Source organism: Acyrthosiphon pisum, chromosome A3, assembly GCF_005508785.2.
Source record: "Acyrthosiphon pisum isolate AL4f chromosome A3, pea_aphid_22Mar2018_4r6ur, whole genome shotgun sequence".
NCBI lineage: Eukaryota > Metazoa > Arthropoda > Insecta > Hemiptera > Aphididae > Acyrthosiphon > Acyrthosiphon pisum.
The window spans coordinates 35,337,941-35,363,680 of record NC_042496.1 but is presented as its reverse complement, the minus strand read 5'-3'; the positions used below and the strand labels follow the sequence as shown (position 1 = coordinate 35,363,680).

General features: G+C 32.5%; 1 protein-coding gene across 3 annotated transcripts in view; it reads left to right on the top strand.

Annotated features, from left to right (window-relative positions):
- The window catches only part of LOC100165592 (gamma-aminobutyric acid receptor subunit beta), a 50,802-nt gene extending 25,548 nt beyond the window's left edge, over positions 1-25,254 (top strand). The window contains exons 3-9 of one of the 3 annotated variants that reach the window (XM_016804303.2): positions 11,201-11,268; positions 20,554-20,780; positions 21,255-21,337; positions 21,644-21,781; positions 22,409-22,693; positions 24,067-24,497; positions 24,795-25,254. In XM_016804303.2, coding sequence (XP_016659792.1) covers positions 11,201-11,268; positions 20,554-20,780; positions 21,255-21,337; positions 21,644-21,781; positions 22,409-22,693; positions 24,067-24,497; positions 24,795-25,088 — 1,526 coding nt within the window. In that variant the 3' untranslated portion in view covers positions 25,089-25,254. The remainder of the gene's footprint in view (positions 1-11,200; positions 11,269-20,553; positions 20,781-21,254; positions 21,338-21,643; positions 21,782-22,408; positions 22,694-24,066; positions 24,498-24,794) is intronic. The other 2 variants (XM_008184786.3, XM_016804304.2) reach the window with 2 other exon arrangements.
- The last annotated feature ends 486 nt before the right edge of the window (positions 25,255-25,740 follow it).

The following is a 25,740-nucleotide window of genomic DNA, read 5'->3' as shown; positions in this document are numbered from 1 at the left end:
GAAGATATCATTCCATTTTTATGTTTATACCGTATTATTATAATTTTATACCATGTGATGAATCGTCTGATAAAGTTGTTTCTATCGTTTCTGTCATTCTGTCTTCTTAGCCATGTAGATATACCTATATATACATAAACAGGATAGTTATTCATCTATTATGCTCATCCTAATTATCCCTTTTAATAGTGCATTTATTCAAATTCAGATCATTGGAATTTTTAAATGTATTTTCAAATTCTAGTAATTTTTTTGTATTATGATTTAAAATGTGCCATGTACAAACCTTTGTTTATCAAATGAGAACCCTCTTTTTACTGTAAATTATTTAGCTAGTGAATAATATTAAATGTTGATAATTAAAAATCTGAACGATCAATTTTTTAGTTAGAAAATATTTGTATTATAGGGCTAATATTATATACACTGATATAGCAATGTAACTATTTTGCCTACACATTGCGCCCGATCAGACGCATGATATCGATCTGCATTATTATTTATTATAATCTGTAATTTCGTAAATACCTACTAGCGTGAAGAAGCGTTTTTTGTTATTCGATAATCTTAAATAAAATATAGTGCACCTAATCGGGTTTGGCAAAATAGTTTTATTTTAATTTATTTATTATATTTTATTATTATGTATGATAGTGGCGGCTAAATGGTGAATAGTAGATGATATTTTCATAGTTGATCCTCTCTGTGTTAGAGTTATAATACACGCATAGTAGTCTTTCTAAAAAAAACCCGCTGGCCTTTGTTGACAGTTGTATGTATTGTTATGGTCTTTCTCTTATATCTTGATATACAAATCAGAACCGATGCCCAATTACACGAGATGTAAAAAAGAGAAAAATTGGTATAGTTCGTCAAAGGAACAAGATTAAAATGGTGGTTCGACGATACCGATGGGCTTAAGGACCATATATATAGCAATATCAGGCATAATATTCAAGGAAAACCACCATTAGGAAGATCGTGATAGGAAGTCGGAAGGACAGAGTCGAGGAGTCACTAGATGAACTTGGAGTGGAATGGAAAACAGCATATAATAGAAACCTAGAAGAACTAGGGTGAGAATTCGTTTTGCAGAAAAGATTCTGAAAAAAACTGATCTTAAATAAAAATAAGTTTTGCCATGACCAGATAGGCATCCCATCTTCGTTCAAACGCTTAATCGACGTTTATGGCGGAGGTTATTCGTTCCACGATTACGGTTATACCTACGTATATAAGCATAATATTATCGTGATAGTAAAAATCGAAATACCTCTTACGGCTACTTAATAACAATGTTATGCAATAATTACAATTTCCATCCACAGACGCATCGGATCCCACAGAACAACACAAACACGCCATCGTGTACCGGGCACGCTCGGCAGTTACGCGATGTCTTATTATATTTTTGTCGTATCGTATAATATTATACTCTATGGTTCTAAATAATATATCAAAATATTATGTCGTGGCCGAGTTTTTACATGACGACATGAACGAAATAATAATAATAAAAAAACGTTACTCACGATTTCGGCGGAAGCTTGCAGAGCGGCAATACGCGAAACTATATTATAATAATATTGTACGGACGGCGTAGCATTATTATACATTACAGTGCCGAGCGGCGACGTCGTCGTACCGCGGCGTGACAATCCCGTCGGGGAGTGAAAATAATATATAATATTTTATATATTATTATTGTAAAGTATAGTATACAATATGATATATTACTGTAAAGTATAGTGTACCATATGATATATTATTATATGTTTAAGCCCGGAGAACGGGTTCAACATTGATTTTCCCATCAACGTTCAGCCGAAAACACCATATTCGTTTTCGCCAACGCTCATAAAAATAATGATATATTTTATACGTATAACCAGCGTTAACTGCCCCGGTGTGGTATTTCGTATAACCAGTTATACTATCCGTTCGACAAACCTAATGGAACTTATTATTATCAATTATTATAGCAGTATTCACTGAACACGTCTTTATTCGACTGTATATTCACACTATATACTCACTTGCAATCGGTGGAAATCGGGGGAGATTGGGTGAGCTTAGCCCCATATTTTTTTGGTTTAACTCAACCCCTCCCCTCTTCAAAATCATATAAAAAAAACAATACTAATAAGGAATTTTTCAAAATGTCCATAGAAAAATACAATGCATAGGTAATAAAGAATATTTTCTTTGGAACATTGGTCAATGTTTGAAACTGAGAAAATCCTTCCATTTTCTTCAAGTGCTTAGTAAACTGTGATTAGCTGCTATTATTTAAAAAAAAAAAAAATATATGAAAACCAGAGAGAAAAATTCTTCCACAAAGTCAGTGTGGATTAAATTCAATTTTATTGAATTTTTAATTCAATAAACCATTGTTGGTATACGAAAACAATAATTCTTAGCGCAAAAGACGAAACATTTGAGCTTAAAACGCTTATTAAAAAAAAAAAAAAAAACTATAATTAAGAGTTTATGTCTTTTCAATATCTTAAAATTACTGTAAGAATATCTTCGGAGAGAAATTGCTACATATTAAAAACGTTAAGTAATTAAATCAAAAACAGAATGCATTTTTGAATGTAACATAAGTAATATTTTTGGTATTGGAATTTCTGGAATTGAGTAAGTCATATATAAAACAAATAAAAAACTAAATAGTTTTATATTTTAATAACGTGAAAATGTATCCGAAACCGAAAATATCAAAATCAGAAAAAATAAATGGGTACCGATAACCGAAACCGAAATCGAAAACGGAAAAAATATTTTCGGTTTCAAACCCTGCGCTCTTTTGGACAGCTGCGGAAAATAATGTGCTTTTACCTCAGACAATCATAGCGCCGTTTGATCATTTTTCGAACCATTTCGCATAATATATTATAATAAAATATCATATTATGCAATGCACGCTGTATAAACACACAACGACCCGGGCGGGCCCCCGGTGCAACGTCTCGGGAAAATGGCGAAAAACATTAATCAACGTTTCATCATAATATTACACACGTCGTATATTATAATGTTATATATTATGCTTTCCGTAACGAATATGAAGCCGTTCGTTATAACAATAATAGTAATAGTAATAATAATATAATATACTCGGGAGCTGTATATATTTTATAAGTACCTATATATTATATTTTGTGGATGAATCCACGGTGAAGACGATCCACAACACCAACCAATGCTAAAACAATTTATTGTATTATGTGTTCTGAATATTCGACCACGATTGCCATACTTACTTTTAATAATAATATAATATTATCGTCTTGATTTGAATATTTTTCAAGATTTATAAGATTTCTAGGACCGAGTTACGATTGCTAGTTTAAAAGTTAAAAATTATGCAATATTATATTGTAAAATTCATTCTGTAAATCGTGATTGGAATTGAGCGGAAGTTAAGTATTCGTTAGATTTTCAGATAAAATAAAACCATAACGTTATCGGTTTCGTTAAATATTCTGCATAGGGATATAAAATTTGAATTTTATTACGAAGCCATTCAAAAAATAAAAAAAAAATATAAAAAAAGCCGTCAAGTAGGTAATCGCTCTTCCGTTGTATAGCTGTAAATGTCGATTGTACCTCGTCATTAAGTAGGAACTGAAATGGATATTGTGTTGGATTTTAATTCAATGATAAATAAATCATTATACCTACTCGATGAACAATTTTCTGAGCAAAGACAGGCCACTAACTTTTGTGTGTACATAATACATAATATTATATATTATTATTATTATTATCTTTTAAATGAAGATTATGTTTTTCAATAAATTCAAACGATGTTCAAAACAATATTTTCAAACACGTTTTTACTTTTCGAGACAATGAGTATATAGGTGCCTACCGTTAAATGAATCACTCAGTACTACGTCGTGCCGTCTCTGTGCTGGTGGTGAGCTTAACGATATACGATCGTCAGTCATACATAATAATATTATTATAAATAGCTAGTAGGCCAATATTACGAATTCCCTGGACTCGGTCGCTTGTACCTCGCCATTGAGTAGTAGGCATTGAAATGGATATTGTGTTGAATTTCAATTCAATGATAAATAAATCATTATACCTACGCGATGAACAAGGTTCTGATCAAAGACAGGCGACTAACTTGGGTGTGTACATAATACATAATATTATATATTATTATTATTATATTTTAAATGAAGATTATGTTTTTCAATAAATTCAAACGATGTTCAAAATAATATTTTCAAACACGTTTTTACTTTTCGAGACAATGAGTATATAGGTGCCTACCGTTAAATGAATCACTCAGTACTACGTCGTGCCGTCTCTGTGCTGGTGGTGAGCTTAACGATATACGATCGTCAGTCATACATAATAATATTATGATAATATTATTATAAATAGCTAGTAGGCCAATTACGAATTCCCCGGGCTCGGTCGCGTAGCTGCCTGTCGGTCGATACGATTTCAGAATACGAACCGCCGCGCAGCGCACCGCCGCCATTATATTATCGTCGGAGAACTGACGTCAACCATACCCCCTAAAAGTGATACCGAAATTACTATACCATCACAACTTATTCACTACTGATGCTGCGTGCGTCAACGAGATTAACTGGAAAGAGAAACGTCAGCTGATTTACCGAGAAATCGAAGATTTCAAGATCATGTTTTTTACATGATTATAATATACACGTATAGGTATGGTGGCGTGGTTCACCATAATCAAGAGTATGCTCGGTGCTCACCCCCATTTTTTTATATTATAATGAATGAATTCAAATTCTGTTTTTAGAATTTTTAAGTAATTATATACTATTAAAGATCTTATTTTCCATTATTTAGATTTTGACGAAACAAACTTGAGATCCGACCTTTTTGAATGTAAATTACCGAGCTGATGATTGTTTTAGAAATGTTGATGTATCCAAATCCAAATTTGAACCACTCATTTCTAAGTTATTTAAATGTAGGAATATATTTAGGATAATAAATTGTCCTTCAAAATGGTCTTACAAAAAAATAATATTATATAATATTATGTGATATTAGATCTGGTGTTTATTATATTCGGACAATTTTTACAAATTATACAATTTTGATACATCAGTAATGAATATTTATTAAAAACATTTTCAAGTCATCATATATATATCCATTTTATCTCACATATATGTTATCAAAATCATAGAACTATATATTATAATTACTACTTGGTTAAATAACTCAAAAAATACTCGTTCGAATTTTCATTTAGATAAATACACATATTTTTTAAAAAAGACATGTGATTAACAATTCAAAGGAATAAATTGTGATTCTTTTGAAAAAAAAAAGTGGTATCGCCATAGAACACTCTTTAAATGGTATATAAAATCTAAGTATTTGAAAATAGGGTCTTTAAACGTACCTACATTAAAATTCTCAGAAATTGAAATTTGGACGAATTTATTATTTAAGGAAAATATTATTAGGGTGAGCATGCCTAGTGAATCTTCCTGTATACAATTACAAGTAGCGTTTGAAAAAGTCATGAGTTTTTTCAATGCAATTAATTTTTTTTCTTGATTTGCAGGAAAGATAACCATTTAAGTACTTACCTAGTATTAATAATATTTTACATTGTCGATTAACGATATATTACTATTATCAGTAATTATTTATTTTTTTTATCAAAAATTAACAACAACCAGGAAACGCTTTTTGTAATATCTATTGATAGCCTTCATTTTATTTTATTCAATCCGTGTAACTTAGTATATCAGAAGCCAAAATCTAAACATAAACAAATTAGGATCCCTGTCAGTATTATCAATAATTATTAATAATAAGCAACTCTATGAAGAAAACAATTTGAATATTCACAATTTTGAATAGGTATGTATAAATACCTACCTAGGTGAATCCCGAGGAATGGATTTCTATAATATAATATTAAAATAAATAATACCTATCTATGTTTGTATCGAAATTTTGTTTTTCAATACACCCAGAGATTGTTGTCGTTAGTAAAGGTACGCGTTGAAGTCTTTAATCGTTTATTTGCGTAAATTTAATACGAACAGTTAAATAAATGCTAAAAAAAAAATGTAACCCTTTCGGTAGGTGCCTTTGTATCAATAGGTAGGTACCGTAGGTATATATTTATATCAATGTGATATTGTGATCTATAAGTCTATATCGCTCGTGAAATTAAATGTTGTTTTTGCTCTTCTGCAAAACGTACCTTTACACAGTACACATAATTATATGTTATTTATAAAAAGCTGCACCAAGTGACTTATGGTTCCTTTAAAACATTCAATAGCAGTACGCCCGAGGTATCTCGCCTATACACAAATATATCTACAACAATATTTTACATCTTCGTTTTAATCGCGAGCGTACAATAATTATAGTATGGCGTTGTGATTTTATTGCTCCTGTTATTAAAATGTCACACTTTTTGTGGACCATTCCGATCATGATAATATCATTAGCGCAGAACTTGTTCATTAATATGGTTATAACATATTGCCATTTGATAATTATATCAGGACGTTCGGTTTGGGGTGAACCATGATATAAATAATTGTATAATTATACTTAAATCGATTTCGTTCTAAAATCGATTAATATAATACTATTATTCACGAGGTGGTGGTTTTAACGGCTAACACTCGGATGACATGATAATATAATGATCGTTGGTGATAATATTAGTTGCATAAACAGCAAACCATTGCAAAATCCAAATTACGGTTCGTGAAAATGCGGCAGTTTTTAATTTCATAAACGTTTAAAATTTACAAATCAATAGCTTGTATAATACGTATAGTTAACCATAACGAAATTAAAAATATGGGTCGCTGTTTTAAAACCAAAAATCGATATAGTGATTTTGTCAGAAAATAACCGTATATTATACCAAAACGGTGACGAAAATATGACGTCGACAGACAGTTTGTGATACGAATAGAAACCAAATTTTCAAAGTATAAGATTTTGAAAAAAAAAAAACTGTGTTTTCTTACTTATTTCGACATGTGAGTGCGTATGTATGACGTTAGACTAATAAATGTCAATGTAATAACGTACGTGAATTTGCGGCCATGGCCATATTAAAACCGTCTGGTATAGGACTAAGTATATGATTTATCACTTATATCGTAACGAATGTAATAATATTATTATTAATAGGCATGTAATATGATGTGTATTTTTATGTGTGTTACCTATTCTTCAAAATATTATCATCCGCAGTGTAACGTTGTAATATGGCGTTGGAGCAATAGTGGACAAGGTCGCGATGAAGAGTGCTGAGTGAGAAATATTACAAAAATCCTACGGTGAATTCGAGCGTTAATAACTGGTTGCCCCGATAATGTGGGTGGTGGGTGGTGGAAAAAAATCGAAACAAAAAACTTGTTGTCCGCGTGCGTAAGCGTTTCCGCCAGACTTGTTCCATTGCGAGGCTGCCCAACAAGTTTTCGTACACCCGATAAGAATCACCACGCACTATCGTATAGATACAAGGGGTAATTCACATCAAGCTTGTTCGACCCCCCCACAATTTTTCGCATTATGAATGAGTATATTCAGATTCTGCAGATTTGTTGAATTTTAAAATTTACTTATTTAAGGCTATATTTACAAATTATTATTGACATTTTTTTATACTGCCACTTAAGGAACATAATGTGGTGATAGAAATAACACTTCCACCCCCCCCCCCCTCTTATAGCTGTAAATTATTTTATTGTTAAATGTTGTACCTAATTCAACATTTTAATTAGTAGTTTTTAATTTATTAAAAAGTTAAACTAAGAATAAAAGTCCTTAAATTAGTTTTACAAATTATAATTGCTGATAAATTATTATAAATTACTAACATTTTTAAGCCACCAGCCGTTACACTTATCTTTCAATCCATCAATAGCAGACACACAATGTAGAATAACTTAAATACTTGTTCGAGTTTTGATTCTGTTGTGACAACATTTACAAAACAATAACCCGCCAAATAAATTACTATGAAAAAAGGAAGGTTCTCTGCTAATTAAAGAAATTTGTATCTCCACGCTGTTTATGTAGGTAATATAAAAAAATCTCAATCATTTAGAAATTTTGTTCTTGGGTATATTTAAAGGTTTAAAAAAAAATCAGATTTTGTATTACTGCATAATTTTAGAAAAAGGGGCGATCACGTTAGGTGAGTAATTCCGTATGATATTTTAATAATTACACTGTTTAAGACTTCGGGATCGAGGCCCGTTAGTATAAGAACTCGCACAATAAATAAAACTTATATAATCATCCAGTAAAAAACTATGCAGACTGAAGAATCTCGGATAAGTTTTAAAATATAAGGTTGCCAAATGTTTAGAAGGGCCAAACTTTTCTACTACCTTTGATCGTTAACATTTTCTTCTTTTCAATTATTATACTTCTGCAGTTGCCCGAAATTGACTTTTATGTTACCTATTATAAGAGGACAACGTGTCCACAAAGGAATATGCACATATTTATATAATTACTTTACTATACTCAAAATTTTATTAAATATTTACTATTTAGTTTATTACTTTGATTTGGCTATACTTTCTCCAGAATTAAACAAGGTCGATATAGTTCCAGAAAAATAGGGCCATTAATGTATTCTCTGGGATTTTATAGTGTATAATATATATTTATATACATATATTATAGAATGTAATAACGAATGTTACAATTTTTTTTTCATATACGCTGCAAAAAATTATTCTATATAATATTATATCATATACATAATAATATAACATTTCCAACTCTGCTCTATATATTATATGAACGTTAGTTTCTTACCGTGCAAATATTTAAAACGGAGACTAAGTAACAGGATAATCAAATTTAAATTGTTTATCGATGATAAAATAAATTGTAATATGTATTCATTCTTTATAAAAACTATGTAAAAATTGGAATATGTTTTGGGTTTGATTGTTAGTGGATGGCGAGAGGAAAATAACGAGGAGGAGTTGTAAGAGCAAGAGGAAGAGGAGTGGGCAAAGAACCGCACATCAGTTTCCGTTAAAAAATTATAAGTGTGCCTCAAGACCCTTCAAGATGATATTTTAATTCCCTATTTAAATAACAAGGTACAGCTTATTCAGATGCTCGAGAAGAGTTCAGAGATTCACAGATATCTGTTTGTAGTTTGCCATAATATTTCATTATTTAGTCCCCCATAGGAACTAATAACAATACAATAACAGTAGAAATCGTTTATAATGAAGTTCAAGTGACTTCGGACCAGGACATTATTAAAATATGAAGTGTGGTTTACTTATATTCTTTTATTGTTTCTTACATATTAAAGAAAAATCTGTTATTTCTATTTAACACATCATTATGTTTTTCTTCACATTATACAACTCTTGTTGTATTTTTGTTTCTACTTTTTCAAATTTGTTTTTGAAGTTATATTTATAGCTATAACTCCGATCGTTATTATTTTGTATTATTTTAAAATGTATTCTTGTCATAAGGCGTCATTGGTATCGTCCATATTATATTTCGTGGTCATTAAAGATAAAATATCTAAGACGCCAACCAATAAAAATAAAAATACAATTAACAAAAGAGGTTTGTAGGGACCTTAAATCTTAGATACCTACCAAACCCAGTATGTCAGTACAACCGGTGTCAATATAAACTATTTCTACTGTTATTGTATACTGAATTTTATGAGTGCGCAGACTAAATAATATAAGTCATGAGCTTATTCCTACAGTCCGAAAAAGAATCGATGTGTACAAATGTTGATATTATGTGAAAAACATTAAACATCGATACTTAATTTGCGCTTTTCTGTAAATATATCGTTTCTAGAACAAATCGACGGTATTGGGCCAAGAATTCTCATGTAATATTCCGATTTTTAAATGATAAGAGACGGGCAAACCTTTGTCGGAATTTTTTCGTGACAATGCGCCCTGGCATCTTATAATAGCTACCTATATATTGTTATGTGCTCAATAGTACCTATTCATTCAATAATATTGTATAAGACTTCAGAATCATCTTTGCGATTTCTGCTACTGACGATAATGAATTGATGACTATAATGATGTCCAATTCGTGGAATTTGAACTGACATAAAAAAACTCATCTCCGGTCTATATTATAAAATCTACGTTTTTAGTTAGAATATATATTATATACAGTCCTGTAAAGAATACATATAAAAAGTACTTGAGTAAATACTCAAATACATTTTTTTAAAGTATTTAAGATACTACTCAAATACTTTAATTGTAAAGTATTTCAAATACTACTCAAATACTTTGAAAAAGTATTTGGAATACTTTTCAAATACTTTTGGTTTTTAAAGTGGGTTTCTAATTATCATAATATAAACACGTAGGTAGTAGGTAATCTAACAGTTATCTAATAGTTTTAAAGGGAATATTGTTATTCAATATTCAATAACTTTTTTTAGAAATCTGGTTTTCACAAACCTTTGGGCTTCGGCTAACACAGAAATACAGAATATTAAATACAATTATTATTCCATTATTGTAGTTGACAATAATATTTTTCCAACCAATTATTTCAAATAAAAATAAAATGTTCGAAATAAAAAACCAAAGTATTCAATACCAATAAGTATTTAAAATACCATTCAAAATACTTCATGCTGAACGTATTTAAAAAGTTATCCAATACTTAAAAAAGTATTTGAATACTTTCACTCAAATCCTTTTACTTAAATACTTTACAGGACTGATTATATATATATGGAAAATGTAAATAGCTATGTTGTATATTATATGTATGTGCGGATTGTATTAATATGTCACGTTCAGTAGTTGATCCGTTCGCGACTGAATCTGATGATTTTATCCAAAAATTTCAAAAAAAAAATTAATTTGATGTATTGATATTAAAAATACGACATTTGACCTTTTAGGTTGATTATGTTTGTCAACGGGATCAGAGGGGAATAAAGGTAAAAATATGAGATTTGTAATTCTAAACGATACAAATATTAAACGAAATTCTTTGTTGTTTTAATTTTTTTCCGTTTCGTTTTGTTTTGTTTTTTTTTTTTTTTTTAACCATACCATATTGAAATTGTAAATCCATTACTATTATAATACATAGAAAAATAAACCCTTTTATGTATACTTGTGGAATAGTCAGACATAATTAGTATTGACGTTTTAACCTATCATTGCAGGTCCCCCAGTAGAGGTCGGAGTCACCATGTATGTTCTCAGTATAAGCTCCGTGTCCGAAGTACTCATGGTACAAATAACCTAATAATAATTTTTTGTTATTTTTACATTTTTGACATTAATCATATGATACGAAATAATATGATTTTTATTTTTTAAGAGTGTTTCTATATTCGTATAATATATTATGTTTTATTAATCGATATTATAATATGTCTCTCGTATAGTATTAATATCTATGTGTTTGTATATGCAAAACGCATACATATTTAAAGATTTATATAATACTATGTGTGTATAGTGTTTACATGTACAGGTTGATTGGAATTTCATGTGGCAGCGATTTTCTAATGGAAATATGCAAAATTGAGAAAAACGTAGAAATACGAAACTGTGTAGAAACATAAACATTTACGGAAATTCTGATTGTCTTAGGTACGTCAAAAAAATTGTATTATCGTTGTTTAGTTGGTTATACAGTTGGAATGATCTAACCTAACCAGGGGAGTTGAAAAAAGCCTTTTGAGCAATTGTATTTATTATAAAGTTTTGTAATCATATTATTTTAATATAATATATCATTCTCCATTTCGAATATTCATGTATGAGAACATTGCTGGAACACGAAATCCTGATCATTCTGTATACATAAATATATATATACATATATATGGGCGTATAATATTATCTTGATGCCTTTTTTTTTTTTTTTTTTAATAATTGTTTTTATTATTTTGTGTTCCAATAATACGTCCGTTTGAACAGACGCTTTCTTTTGCTTATTGTTTTGTTTCAAAACATAATGTTTAAACGACTCGTGGAAACATGAAACAATATAATATGAATATATTATATACATAATATTATATTTTATATACAATGTCGATTTTGTTTGGCGAGCCAGTTTTACTGTTATTATAAACTATATACTTATATTATTATGTTACGATTCGTCATAACGACAACTCGCTACGAAAACTATGAAAGGAACCAAATGACGTTCCCTGCATGTAAGTCTGCTGCTTGACAATCGCGGTTTCCGCACAATCATCAGCGTCACGATGATAATATTGTGTACGTCGCTGTGTTATCACCTGATAAAATGATATCTGTGACCACTACTAAAATGATAAATACCATAATGACGTACGCTGTATAATTTACTGATCGACGTGGATAAAAATAAGTGGGTGGATGTGGGCTCTGCCCAGTTATAGTTCCAAAATTTTGCATTTTCAATATAGTTCCGTGATTGTTCTGAGATGTCAGTAATTAGTGATTATAGTGATTACCAATTATTGTATAATATGATTGTAGATAGGTAAAAAACTAAAAACACATAATATCTGTAGTGACCACGTAACATTTTAGTCCAATGACTTTGAATGTGAAATGTTGACGTCATTTGTAATAGGTACCTGAAAAACAATTTATCTCCCACTAACCAGAAGAGCTGGATAATAAATTTCATACAATATAAGTGAGGGAATGTTAATATTACTATTAAAAGAAGCATCGCTTCCAATTCGTCCGCTACACAAGTATGCCACATTACGAATATTATACGCTATAAGTATATATAGGGCGATTCGCGGGGTATGCTCAACCCCATTTTCACTTAAATAATGTGTTTGTTTAAATTCGTAATTTTTGTATTTTTATGTGTATTTTAAGGTACCATATTTTTAATTACTTAGATTTTGATACTAGTTAAGGTGTGTCCTGTGACAATACAAACTTTTGTTTTTCAAATGAGAAACACCCCCTTTTTTCAGAAAATTATGAATTAAGCAAAATATATATTTTTTTTAATTTGTATTTATGTCTAAGTGCGAATCCAAATGAGTTTCCGAATAATATTAATTTATTAAAATTGTATAATGTGTAAGAATTGTCTGAGTATAAAATGAGTAATTCCTAGATTAAATATTACCTCTATTTAATTTTTTTATATTAACAAATAACAATTTACCGTAAAAATTGAGGTTGTTATTTTAAAAACAGAAGTTTATAATATTATAGTCACAGAACTCTCCTGATATGGTAAAAACAAATCTAAGTACGTAAAAATACGGCCTGATTAGTATAAATAGGTAAATGAAAATTCCAAAAACTAGAATTCAAATAAATGTATTATTAAAGAGAAAAAAAGGAGGCGAGCATACTAAGTCTTTGTGAATCACTCCGTATAAAGCAGACTAGAAGGCGAACACCCAAGAGAGTCCCACAGACACCGACGACAATTTGTCATTTTTGTTAATGATCTACGCTACATGATTTTAATATTATAGTCTATTATCTGTGCTTAACGGTTACTTTGAATCGGGACGGTTTTACCTGCCGTCGCAGCAATATATTTATGTTTCGTTTCGTATAAAAAAAAAAAATACGATGATCGATGATAGTCTATATTATATTATTATTATTTGTGACAAACATTTTTTAACCGACGTGGAATATTTCCGTGTTAATTCGGTTGTCGTTGTACAACAACGGTGTGACGTCGAATCGATAAATAGTAAATTTGACAACCAAGCTGTAATATTATTGATCTACCAGTGGTTGTACGTACACGAGCTACAGATAAGATAAATGCGATTTGTATCGATTCAATACATATATTTTATATTAATTAGTCGAAACGTTTCCGACCGCACACGTTTGTTAACGTGGATGATTTTCTATTTTAGTTTAATCGTTGGCGTTGACGTTATATCTGGGCATCTCCATTTGAAAAACTGACCAGAAACAGATTTGTGGGTTGCCAGTGTTTATCGAACATTCAAATTGTTTATAATATTATTATATTACCTTTGAGGTATCATACACTCTAAACTCGTTAAAATAAATTTGAAATATCCGTCATGTTTTCGGGGGTGATCGAACTTTAATGACGCCGTGACCAGAGTATTCATATAACTATAATATGAGGTAGAAGATCGGTCAACTCAATAATATAACTTGATATAATATTATATGTAACGAAATCGAAACGCGTGTTACCCTGAGGAAAAATAAAATAATCGCGAAAGTATTCCAAGGTAATGTCCGAATTATTATTTGTTATTGTTCCTTCAAACGACGTCAAATACGATCCCATGACAAAAACCATGATTTGTAAAATATTATTGTTAAATTATTTACACTTTGTTATGAAATTATTTGGATGGTCGTCGTAGCGGCGTAGGTACATTACTAAATCGTTTCCAATCACACCATCGATCAATCGTCGTCGCCGGGCCTAATATTTTAATAATAATCTACAAAGCGAGCGTTGCACCAGAGTGGAGAATCGCGTATAAATCGTATCCAGAAGAAGTGAACTATCCGGTACGTATTAACAGGATAGTGGCCACACGTCAATCTCAACTTGATTTTAGGTCAATCGCGGTTCCCTTCGTTTTTTCTAGATTTTTTTTCAAAATACAATTTTAAGCGTTATAGTGTTGCGTCAGTCACAATATTCCTTTTACGGTCTAGTAGATTATCACTCAGCAAGTGACCGCATCGTTTGGGTTGGTGAACAAGTCCGTCCATTCGCATCGAGTCCCTCATCATTCGCCATTCCAGTAAATGTTATTCATCCTGGACGCTTTCATATTAACATACCTACGCCGTTATCTTCTTTTCTCCATTTTACCAAGTCCTTCTATTCTTCTTTTTGTTCTAGCTATACCACTGTTCACGGTCATTGAATTGTTCTCTGCGCCTCTTATTTTGTACTGATAGTAGGCTTTCTGTTGATTGTGCCCACGACTAAATAAACAGGCATGTTAGCAAGCTCGCGTATTTTTCCTATCACTGTGCTGTTTATATATATATATGTATATACATGTTTTTTTATCGAGTGATATTCTATTGCACTATGCATAAAACCTCTTCCCGGCTTGAGGCACTCAATATACCCGTAAAGTGGATGTCTTGCATCCTGGTTGTATCTTTTATTTTCAATAAATTGTCGTTAACCCCTCTAATACCATTTAAGGTCAACTGATTGGATAGAAATTTGAAATTTGGAGAGGATGTTGATTTTATATTTTAGGTATTGTTTTAGAAGGGTTTTTTTTAAATTAAACCCCTAGGGGGATGGGAGGTGGCGGCAAAGATTATAAGGGAAATAATACTTGTATACCGAAATTTACTAGAAACTCCGTATTAATGCTCTTTAACTCAATTAATGAAACACGCGTTTAGCTTAAACCAGCTTCCTTTCTCATCATATCATATAATTATCTAAACAAACGTACTGATATGTGAGCGAATTCGCAGGAAATATCTCGTGAAATATATTATTATTATATTTTTATATCACTCCGTTCGATGTTCCGAAAAAAAAACAACAACGGTAATAATATAATATAACGGTATATAATATAATATATTATTGTTATTGTCATATAATGTATGTAATATATTGTAATATATGTGTGGGGTGTTTTTATTATTAGTTTCTTTTGTCGCAATATTTTTCTCGAGTGTTATTTTTACTGAGCAGTCGAAAAGTTTACCGCGCGGAAGTATCATGCGAGACCGAACTCGTGGCGCCTAAGACACAATGCAACAACACATATTATTATACGATAATAATAATAAAATTGCATTACGACGTGATTTATATATTATAGTAATATACACAGTCACCAACGGCGCGCTTCGTATTATTATCTGCGAGCACATCACACACCGTGGCAGCGTATATATATATATATATATACATTATGTACACGTAACGGCTCTTTTATGGATCCAATAACGATACGCATCGTAATAATATTATAATTTTTTATTTATATAATAATGTCGTGCACGTCGCAATGCTCGAACGCAATTTGGCCCCACACGAAGACTCAGCCGATACCGCGATCTCCGCTCGTCAAGGCCTCTCAGGTGTACAATTTATTCACTCGCAACGCTTTGCTATTTATATATTACCTACCTATTATATGAAGGTATGTCGCTGTAATACTCGTCGTACGGTAAACGTGTCGATCAAATTTCGTCGTCGACTCGGTGGGAACGAGAGAGGTATGTTACACGATATTATGACGTCTAGCGTGTGTATACAGAGTAAAAAGAGACGCTAGTGAATGATGTTTCTTTCCGTTATTAATATTTTTACCCTCCATTCTTAACCCTCGGTTCAAGGTCGTGTTTGCACACCGAATAAACGCTCCACCGACGACCGAGTGTCAAAAAACACAAACACCCTTCACTCGAGTTGTTCTATATAATGCGTGCGTGTAATGTACACCGGCTTTTGCGTTTGTATAATATTAGATATTTACGTTTCGTGTTGGTTTCACGCCAAACTCCTTAATATTGTACACTGCACGAGTTCATAAAAAACGACGTCACCGTCAATAAACGAAAATCCCGAGCAGCATATTATTATAAGTCATTCGCATTAGATAGGTTTAACCTACATAGTATGTATTAGCAACGCTGGACAAGTTAACCAATATTTGAAAAATTCATCTGAGTTGAGTCAGAACAGAAAATACACTTTAAGTTCAGTTTAAAATAAAAGTTACTTTTCTTCGTTTTTTAAGTGATAAAATTACAATTAGGTAGAAACAAATTTAACTTTATTTGGTGAAAGAATCGTTACATTTTAGTTGAATAAAATAAAATCAATGCCAACGCAAAGAAGATTATACACGAAAATAAAAATATATAACAAAAAATAACAGAAAGGTAAACCTATTCAATGATAAACCATACTAACCGTACCTAGTTATACCTATTCGAGTTAATTTTTTAAGTGAGCAAGGCACTTATATTTGAAGAAAAAAAGTAATTTAACATGACGATAACATTAATTAATTGATTATTAACTGGATGTCGCGGAGAAAAAATAACTCTAGGTTATAAATAACTTTTAAAAAAAAGTAACTCATTATTTAACTGAATTATTTACCTAACTAAATTTTTACTTTTAACTCTTTAATGCCTTATTATCTGGCGTATTATCTCGTCACATTTACGATATACACGGAAAGTAATCTTTTAATAACTCTTCCGTTGTCGCATACAATATTAACACTAATATTTTTGGTTTTTTATTTTATTTTTGTTTTTACCACTGCAATACCAAGTTCCATTCAAGTCTACAAACTTTTACATTATTGTGGTGTTTGAGATATCCCATACCTAAAACTGGCTTATGAAAATACCTATTTGGTCTAATGTATACCCGACGAAAAGGGAAACTAACTAACTGTAAAATACTTTTAAGCTTGAAAAGTGAACACAAAAAAACATAAAACAATTTACAATAAATTATAATAAGTATTTGTTTAAAATAATGTTAAACATTCAACTCCGACGAAAACCAAGCCACTCGTAATATTAGAATATAAAAAGTTAAGTTCATGTAGTTTTATTATACGTCTGATAGACGAGACTTGTTCAATTTAAAATGGATAAATGTTGGTAGTCATCGAAACTGATTTGAAAACTCATTTTCATAGTCATGTCGCGGTCGTTGTTCAGTCTTCAGTCCGTCGTTGGTTGTTGTAGTGCCTATAACCACCTTGTGTTAAAAAACAAATATTATATTATCCTCGTCCTATGTGTTTGATTTGCATGACTAAAATAGAGCGCACAATTGAATGTAGGTACAATATAATTATATATTTTACTATCCGATAACGCGACACGCACTGGTTCGTATTTACACGAGGTGGCGATATAAATCTGCAATCGGATAAACGTTTTAGATTAACGTAAATGATATTATTCGCAATCGATAGACTTTGAATTAAAAATGCGCGACGACAATATAATATCGAATCGACCAATAACAGACGATTTTATATTTTATCAAACGAAATCAGGTATGCGCCTATATCACTTCGTTTTATTCCGGGTTCACTGCGGTTACACTGCATCTTCCATGTCATATTATACCTTTTATAGCGATCTGATTAGCCGTTATAATCATGGTGTCATTTAATAACTACCATTAACCAACGGAAAATTTCCAGAGTTGGGCCTGACTGATTTGTCGGTCACGACTCACGACACGATACGATAGACGGCGTAGCTCTGAATCAGAATTTAATGTATCTACATTTATCATAATATCTGCTTGCTCGTTTATACAGCGTGTTTCTAAGTCTTCCGAGTAAATTTAGAGGATCATTCTCTCCTTTTAAACGGAACAAAAAGCGTCATTTGAGTATTGTGAATAAAGGAATTTAAACATTTTTAATTGCGTGCCGATCATTGGCCTCAATAACAAGAACCGTTGATACTAAAATGAAAGATGTATACGGCAATACGTCTTTCATTTTAGTACCATATACGGCAATATCATCTGTGCAAGATGATTGTTGTAATGGACACATAGTGGTTCGCAAAGGTTTTCAAACACGGTCGACATCAACTCTCTCCAGGCAAGCAACTGTCCTGGTCGAAAGACGAAAAGAGGTCAAACCATTCCCCCGAGTATAGGGTATACTCATGATTGTTTATACGAGAATTCCCGGAAAAAAATGAAATAAAAAAATTGTATTATACCGAACGTTCGTATATCATATAGGGAAAATTAATATTATAATATTCAATTTGTTTAATTTATGTGGAATAGCAGACGATATAACGATACACAGTAAAATTACCTATCTATATTATTATTAAATATGATGATATCGCATGTTTTGATGCATGACGTAGATTGCAATATTAATACACGCCACGGTTTTTCGCGTCAAAGCATGATGCCGAAAAAAAATAAATACGAAAAACTCCAAAACTGTTTCAATCTGCAGGAGGTGTATTATATATTATATTATTAGAAATAAGGTGATTCTTTTGTGGTTTTATTTCTTTGAATATAATACTAGGAATTTTTATGCTTTAGATTTAAACGACAAAACAAAATAATATCGATAAACGAAGAAAAATGACGACTTGTATAACTTTGTATCCTTAGAAGTTTAATTAACAAACGATTTATTTAATAAAAAAGTTCTTCGTTTGCTAAGATACTCCTTCGAGCACGACAAAAGAATCACCACGCATAATATGTATATGCATACACGAATAATATACGATGTATCTACGAAAGACCTTAGCGTGTATGTTTAACCTTAGCCCTGTTGCATGTACTACCCATCTAGTCTACCTGTATTTTACATTGTTATCATTGTTATCATTAGTATAATTATTATTATTATTATTCTTATTATACTTGAATCTCACAGTAATATTTGTACACTTATATAGTATAACAATAATAATATAATATTATTACGAACGGAAATATTAGTTACGTATCATTATCATTCATCGTATAACGCGACCCATATTATATAATATGTACATAATATAGACATAGATATTGTGGTAAAAATAAATACTATATTTTCGCAATCGGATACATTCAAACGTCCTGGTGAACTTTCCGCTTACGATTTGACTTTGAAAAAATTATTTTACTTTTCCCTCGGAACGCCACCTGTTGAACGGACGCAAATTATTAAAAAAAAACCAATGACAACACGATGAAGAAATATGTACATATCTTCGAGTACGCGCTGACTCTATTATTACGTACAAATTCAAAGACGATTAGTGAATGTCTTATCGTTGTAAGAACTCGCCGACACTTTAAAGTTGACAACTACAACTGATGATCCCGCGTAAAACATATTAAGCTCCGTCGTTAGTGACGTGTCGACTGCGAGTCCGAGTCCCCGAAGCACCCGTAGTCACGCTAATCCGTTTGCCGATCAGTTGTTCCAGAACCCTATACGCGATCGCCTGGGACGTTTGATCGTATCCGGTCCATCCGCCAACGACTTAGACGATCGTAGATCGTAGTTTACCGTACATTTTCATAGACCCAGTCTTGTAAAGTAGGTACTTGAGTAATAGTAGTCGAATAATTTTTTAGTACTCAAATAGGTACGTTATTTTAAATACTTTTGAAAAAAGTACTTTGATAAATACTTTCAAATTTTTCAGAAAATATGGATTTCAAAATAGTTTTTGTTTTTATATTTTCAACTCATTCAACTATTCTAGTACCAAACATATTATACAAAAGTTGCGTAAAATGATCTACAAAATTGATGTAAAACATAAAAATATAATTAAAAAAAAATTGTTTCGGTCGATTTATAAAGTAGAACAAATTCTATGGAAAAAATTTGAAAGCATTTGAAAGTATCCGTATTAATAATCGTACTTAAATACTTTTAAAGCGCACCTCTCTTACAAGACTGTAACCATAGTAATATATTATGTTATCATTATAATATACCAATACGCGTATACATAGATCACGTGCATATTATACCTATACCAACCATGTACTCACTGCCACCGTCGTTGTACGGGAATTTTGCAGGACTTCACGCTGGACTTTTACTTCAGACAGTTTTGGACCGATCCCCGGTTGGCGTTCACCAAGCGGCCGGGCGTTGAGACACTATCCGTGGGATCGGAGTTCATCAAGAACATCTGGGTGCCCGACACGTTCTTCGTCAATGAGAAACAGTCTTACTTCCACATAGCGACGACCAGCAACGAGTTCATCCGGATACACCATTCCGGGAGCATAACGCGGAGCATTCGGTAAACGTTACGACCACTATAATATATGGTAGATTATTATTATAATAGCTGGGTGGTTAGCCCCCCTTGTCGATCAAAATTGATCCAAGGAGGTGGTAGATTATAACTAAATAAAGCATCCCCCCCCTCCCACCACTTCGACCGCTAATGCCTTGCCAATATAAGCGTCCACATGGCACTAATTTATGACACCATAACAAATCAAAGTATTTGATGTTAATATTTCCCATCAAGACCTGCAATCAGAATTTGAAAAATAATATATTATTAAAATATATAAAGGGGAGTATGTTTGGTGAATCACTACATATATAAAAACAATTTTCCCCCAAAAAATCCACAGAAACGTCGATCGATATAATAACATCGTCTTACAGGAAATCACATCTATCAGCACATGCGTAATATAGTTTTTATAATATTATATTTCTATAATGCGTGCCATTTACCACAGATTTGTTTTGTTTTCCACAGCTTGACCATCACCGCATCGTGCCCCATGAACTTGCAGTACTTCCCGATGGACCGACAGTTGTGCCACATCGAGATCGAGAGCTGTAAGATAATTTTTTATTTTACATCCATCGTCGTAATAATATTAATCGGCATGCTCATTGTATTATATATAAAAATTGATAGTTGTCGAAAACAATAAACTGCGTTAAGCTAACACTTCATTAATCGACGTTATATTATTACTGTTATACTATAATAATATGCCTACTACGATGGCCGATAATTATCTTAAAATCTATAAAAAAAAAATGTATATAAATTGTAAAAACGTGTGATGTGTTATAACTTAAAATAATACATTTATTTGTTTGCTTGATGATTGTTTTTCTTTTTCCGTTTGTTTTCAGTCGGATACACGATGAGGGATATCAGGTATAAATGGAACAAGGGTCCAAACTCGGTGGGCGTGTCCAACGAAGTGTCATTGCCGCAATTCAAAGTACTTGGACACCGTCAGCGAGCAATGGAGATAAGCTTGACGACGGGTACGGCGATCGATATACGATCTATAATTATAAATAATGATAAAACAAATATAAAGTATCTACTATCTAGTTAGGGTGGGACCGTTTTCGGATTTCTACAGTAACAGTTTTCGGTCAGTTTACTAATTTTGTAATCAATGTAAGATGTATGCTGTAAGATTTTACTATAAATTTACCATCAAAACGATATCACATTATGTCACCCGTTGTGGACAGAGACGTTTACGGGACACGTATTATCTTTATGTATTTTCTGCTGTAGGTATGTATTTATTTGTTAGATAGTTACTCTTCCCGAGTTTTGACTTGTGCTCAGTGCGTGTACGTAGGTACTGCAACGTATAGATTGAGATTTGTGTTGACAAAATGTATAGGAAAAAAATCGTGATAATATACGTCGTAGGTTAGTGTTCGACAATTGAAAATTAAAATTAATTTTATATATTTTATTTTTAACTGTAACCTTTATGATTCTATGACATTTCTCTTCTTATCTGTTTAAATCTTACACTGATGATCAAAATAGTTTACCGGCCAAAAAAGGGAGGCCCATTATGGCCAAAATCGGTTCCACCCTGTACTTAATATCACTGCAGTGTATACTGATGACAACCGTCACCTTTACAGGCAACTATTCGAGACTGGCTTGCGAGATCCAATTCGTACGGTCCATGGGCTACTACCTGATCCAGATCTACATACCCAGCGGGCTGATCGTCATCATATCGTGGGTGAGTTTTTGGCTGAACAGGTGCGCTACACCCGCCCGAGTCTCGTTGGGCGTCACCACCGTGCTGACCATGACCACGCTCATGTCGTCCACCAATGCGGCGCTGCCGAAGATATCCTACGTCAAGTCCATCGACGTGTACCTGGGCACGTGTTTCGTCATGGTGTTCGCCTCGCTCCTGGGTGAGTAAAAAAACTAAAATAATATTAATAATATTGTGTTCAACAATTTATTTGGTATTTTCCGAGAAATATTTTCCTTGAGGTACCTATATATTTACGTTATGTACGAATCTGATCAGACATTTTTTTTGGTCTTAACATAACTAATAAGTACCTGTGTTCACTCATATTAACCAGAGTTATAGTATTTGAACATCTGAATACATCCAGCACCCGAAATCTAAAACTTGATTAAATTAAAAGTAAAACAACATAATTTTATAATTTCTATGTCATAAATTGTCGGTTCCTAATTTATAATATTTCGATTGTGATATTTCAAATAATTATTGTTCGTTTGGTGTTAATTTCATAAAATAATGTTTATCGACCGAAGAAAGTTGCAACAGCAATTGCAGATAAACTTTTCCGTTGGGTCATTATAATATTATAACTATTTCAAAACCACTTCTGTGTTAGACGTCCATATTGTTATGTTTACCTTTGACGACAAAGTACAAATGTTCGCCCAATTAACAGCCCAGAGTTAAATTAGTTTGGTACATCAAAGCCCGCATAATGTTGTAGACACCTAAAACCAACATCTATCTCCTCCACCTACACACCAATAGTCACTACCGGTTATTTATCACCCGAAATTCTGTCCGGGGGGGGAGGGGGGGGAGTGAGATTTCAAGAAAAATAATAATCGTTACTAGCATTTCATCACAGTTAATAATTAATTATCAACTATACAGGCGTTATTAAACAGCTGTGGCCGATTGATGCGTCACCGAAGAAAATTGTTTCGATCGCGCCCTGTCCGCATAGATTGAGAATAAACAATGCGTGTGTCTTATCATTCATTGGACAAAACAATTTTGAAATGTTCACAATAGTGCAATAAATAATTAATTGGTCAACGTTTGGTTAGGTTCTCAATTTAGTACATATTTATAGATTTGCACTGAATTCATACATTTTCTGATCCATGACTGTATCGGGATAATATCGTACATACCTAAATTATACTTTTAAAAATTGTTTTCGACATTATTATAATAGTTGTAAGAAAAACAATTCACTCGTCAAATGTCTTTTGATTATAGGAAAAAATATCAAACAAATGTTTAAAGTCACTGAAGAACGAAATTCGAATAAGTAAAATTAACGAGGATTTTATGTTAACTTAATTACATTATACATAGATTTCTAGGGGAAACTTAGGTACCTACTGTAACGTGATAGAGGAGGGCCTCTTTTAAAACTTAAGACTGCTCTTGCATAAGATCGTGTGTTTGTACCAAACAAATTCTGTCGTAGACTTTTTTCATTGTTGTCTTTATTACTATATCCAAATTCAAATCGGAAATGGCTGCCATTTGTTTTCACAGAATACGCCACCGTGGGATACATGGCCAAAAGGATACAGATGCGGAAGAACCGTTTCTTGGCCATTCAAAAGATTGCTGAACAGAAGAAAGGCGGCGGAGGAGGAGGAGGCGCCGGTGGTCACTCCGCCCATGACGGCCACTCGCACGCGCATCCCCACCACACGTCACGTCACGGTCATGGCCATGGATCTATATCTGGTCACAGCACCCTGTCGGGACATGGCACATTGTCTGGTGGCCATGGGCCCCAGTCCGGCCACGGCACGCTCCCCCACGGTATGTCCAGTCACGGACTGGCGTCGCACGGCACCATGTCCAGTCATGGTTACGACGGTGGTGGAGGTGGTCACCGGCACAGTCACATGGGTCACGGAGGCACGTTGTCTGGATCACTGATGGCCGGAGACTTGGACCACACGCCCCGACAAACCGTAAGCGTCGCAAATATTTACTCTCCGAATATTTTGTAAAAATTTAAAATAAACCAGACAAGACCCACTTTTTGAAATCTTTTAGTGACTTTTTACGCACAATTAAATTAATAAAAAATAGAACCTAACACGTTGTTAAATTTGTGGTTAATATTGGCATTTCAATTTTTTTTCAAGACTTAAGAGTGAAACAAATTACTTCAGTATAAAACTCGATATTCTACTTTGAAATAATATGAGTCCCCGATTAAGATATAGGTTGCGGTGCCCCTTGTAAGTGATTCCCGTTTGTTCCAGGAGGTGCGATTCAAGGCCCACGATCCGAAAAACTACCTCAAGGGCGGTTCGCTGGAGAACACCATCAACGGCCGCGGGGATGACGACAACATCACGCCTATCCCCACGCAGCACGTCATGCACCCCAACAAGGACATCAACAAGCTGTACGGCATCACGCCCAGCGACATCGACAAGTACTCGAGGATCGTGTTCCCGGTGTGCTTCATCTGCTTTAACCTCATGTACTGGATCATATACTTGCACATCAGCGACGTGGTGGCTGACGATCTGGTACTGCTGGGAGCGGACTGAACTCATCGGTTACAGTGTTACATACCTACACACCCATATAATATATATACTACTTACATGCGATTAAATAATCTATATTGTACACTTAGACTTAGTGGTGGTGATAAGAGCTCAAAGAAATACAAATTCCGTAAGATATATATATATATATATATATATATATATATATATATATATATATATATTATATTATACGATATTTAGTAGTGTTAACGCAATTATTATTATTATAAATTATTATTAATATTATTACATTTTGTTGTACTACGTACGACATAATATTCTCTATAATATGTATATTATGATATAAGTCAATAGACAGGATCGATCTAACACCTGCAGGGTTTTTCACAGATTCTCATACGCGTAGGAATAGACTACGTTATAATAATGATAATATGATATTAATTATTATTATTATTATTATTATTATTATTATTATTATTATTATTATTATTATGAACTAAATCGGAATAACAATTATTAACATATTATAATTACTGTGTTGAGCGATGTGTCGATCGCGTGACAATGGTTGCACTAATATACGCACTCGATAGACGTTGAGGGCGTAGCGTTTGTTCATCGCGTTTTCAAAATAATTGTCGATCCAAGTATAATAGTATTATTATATTATAATGAGATTATCACG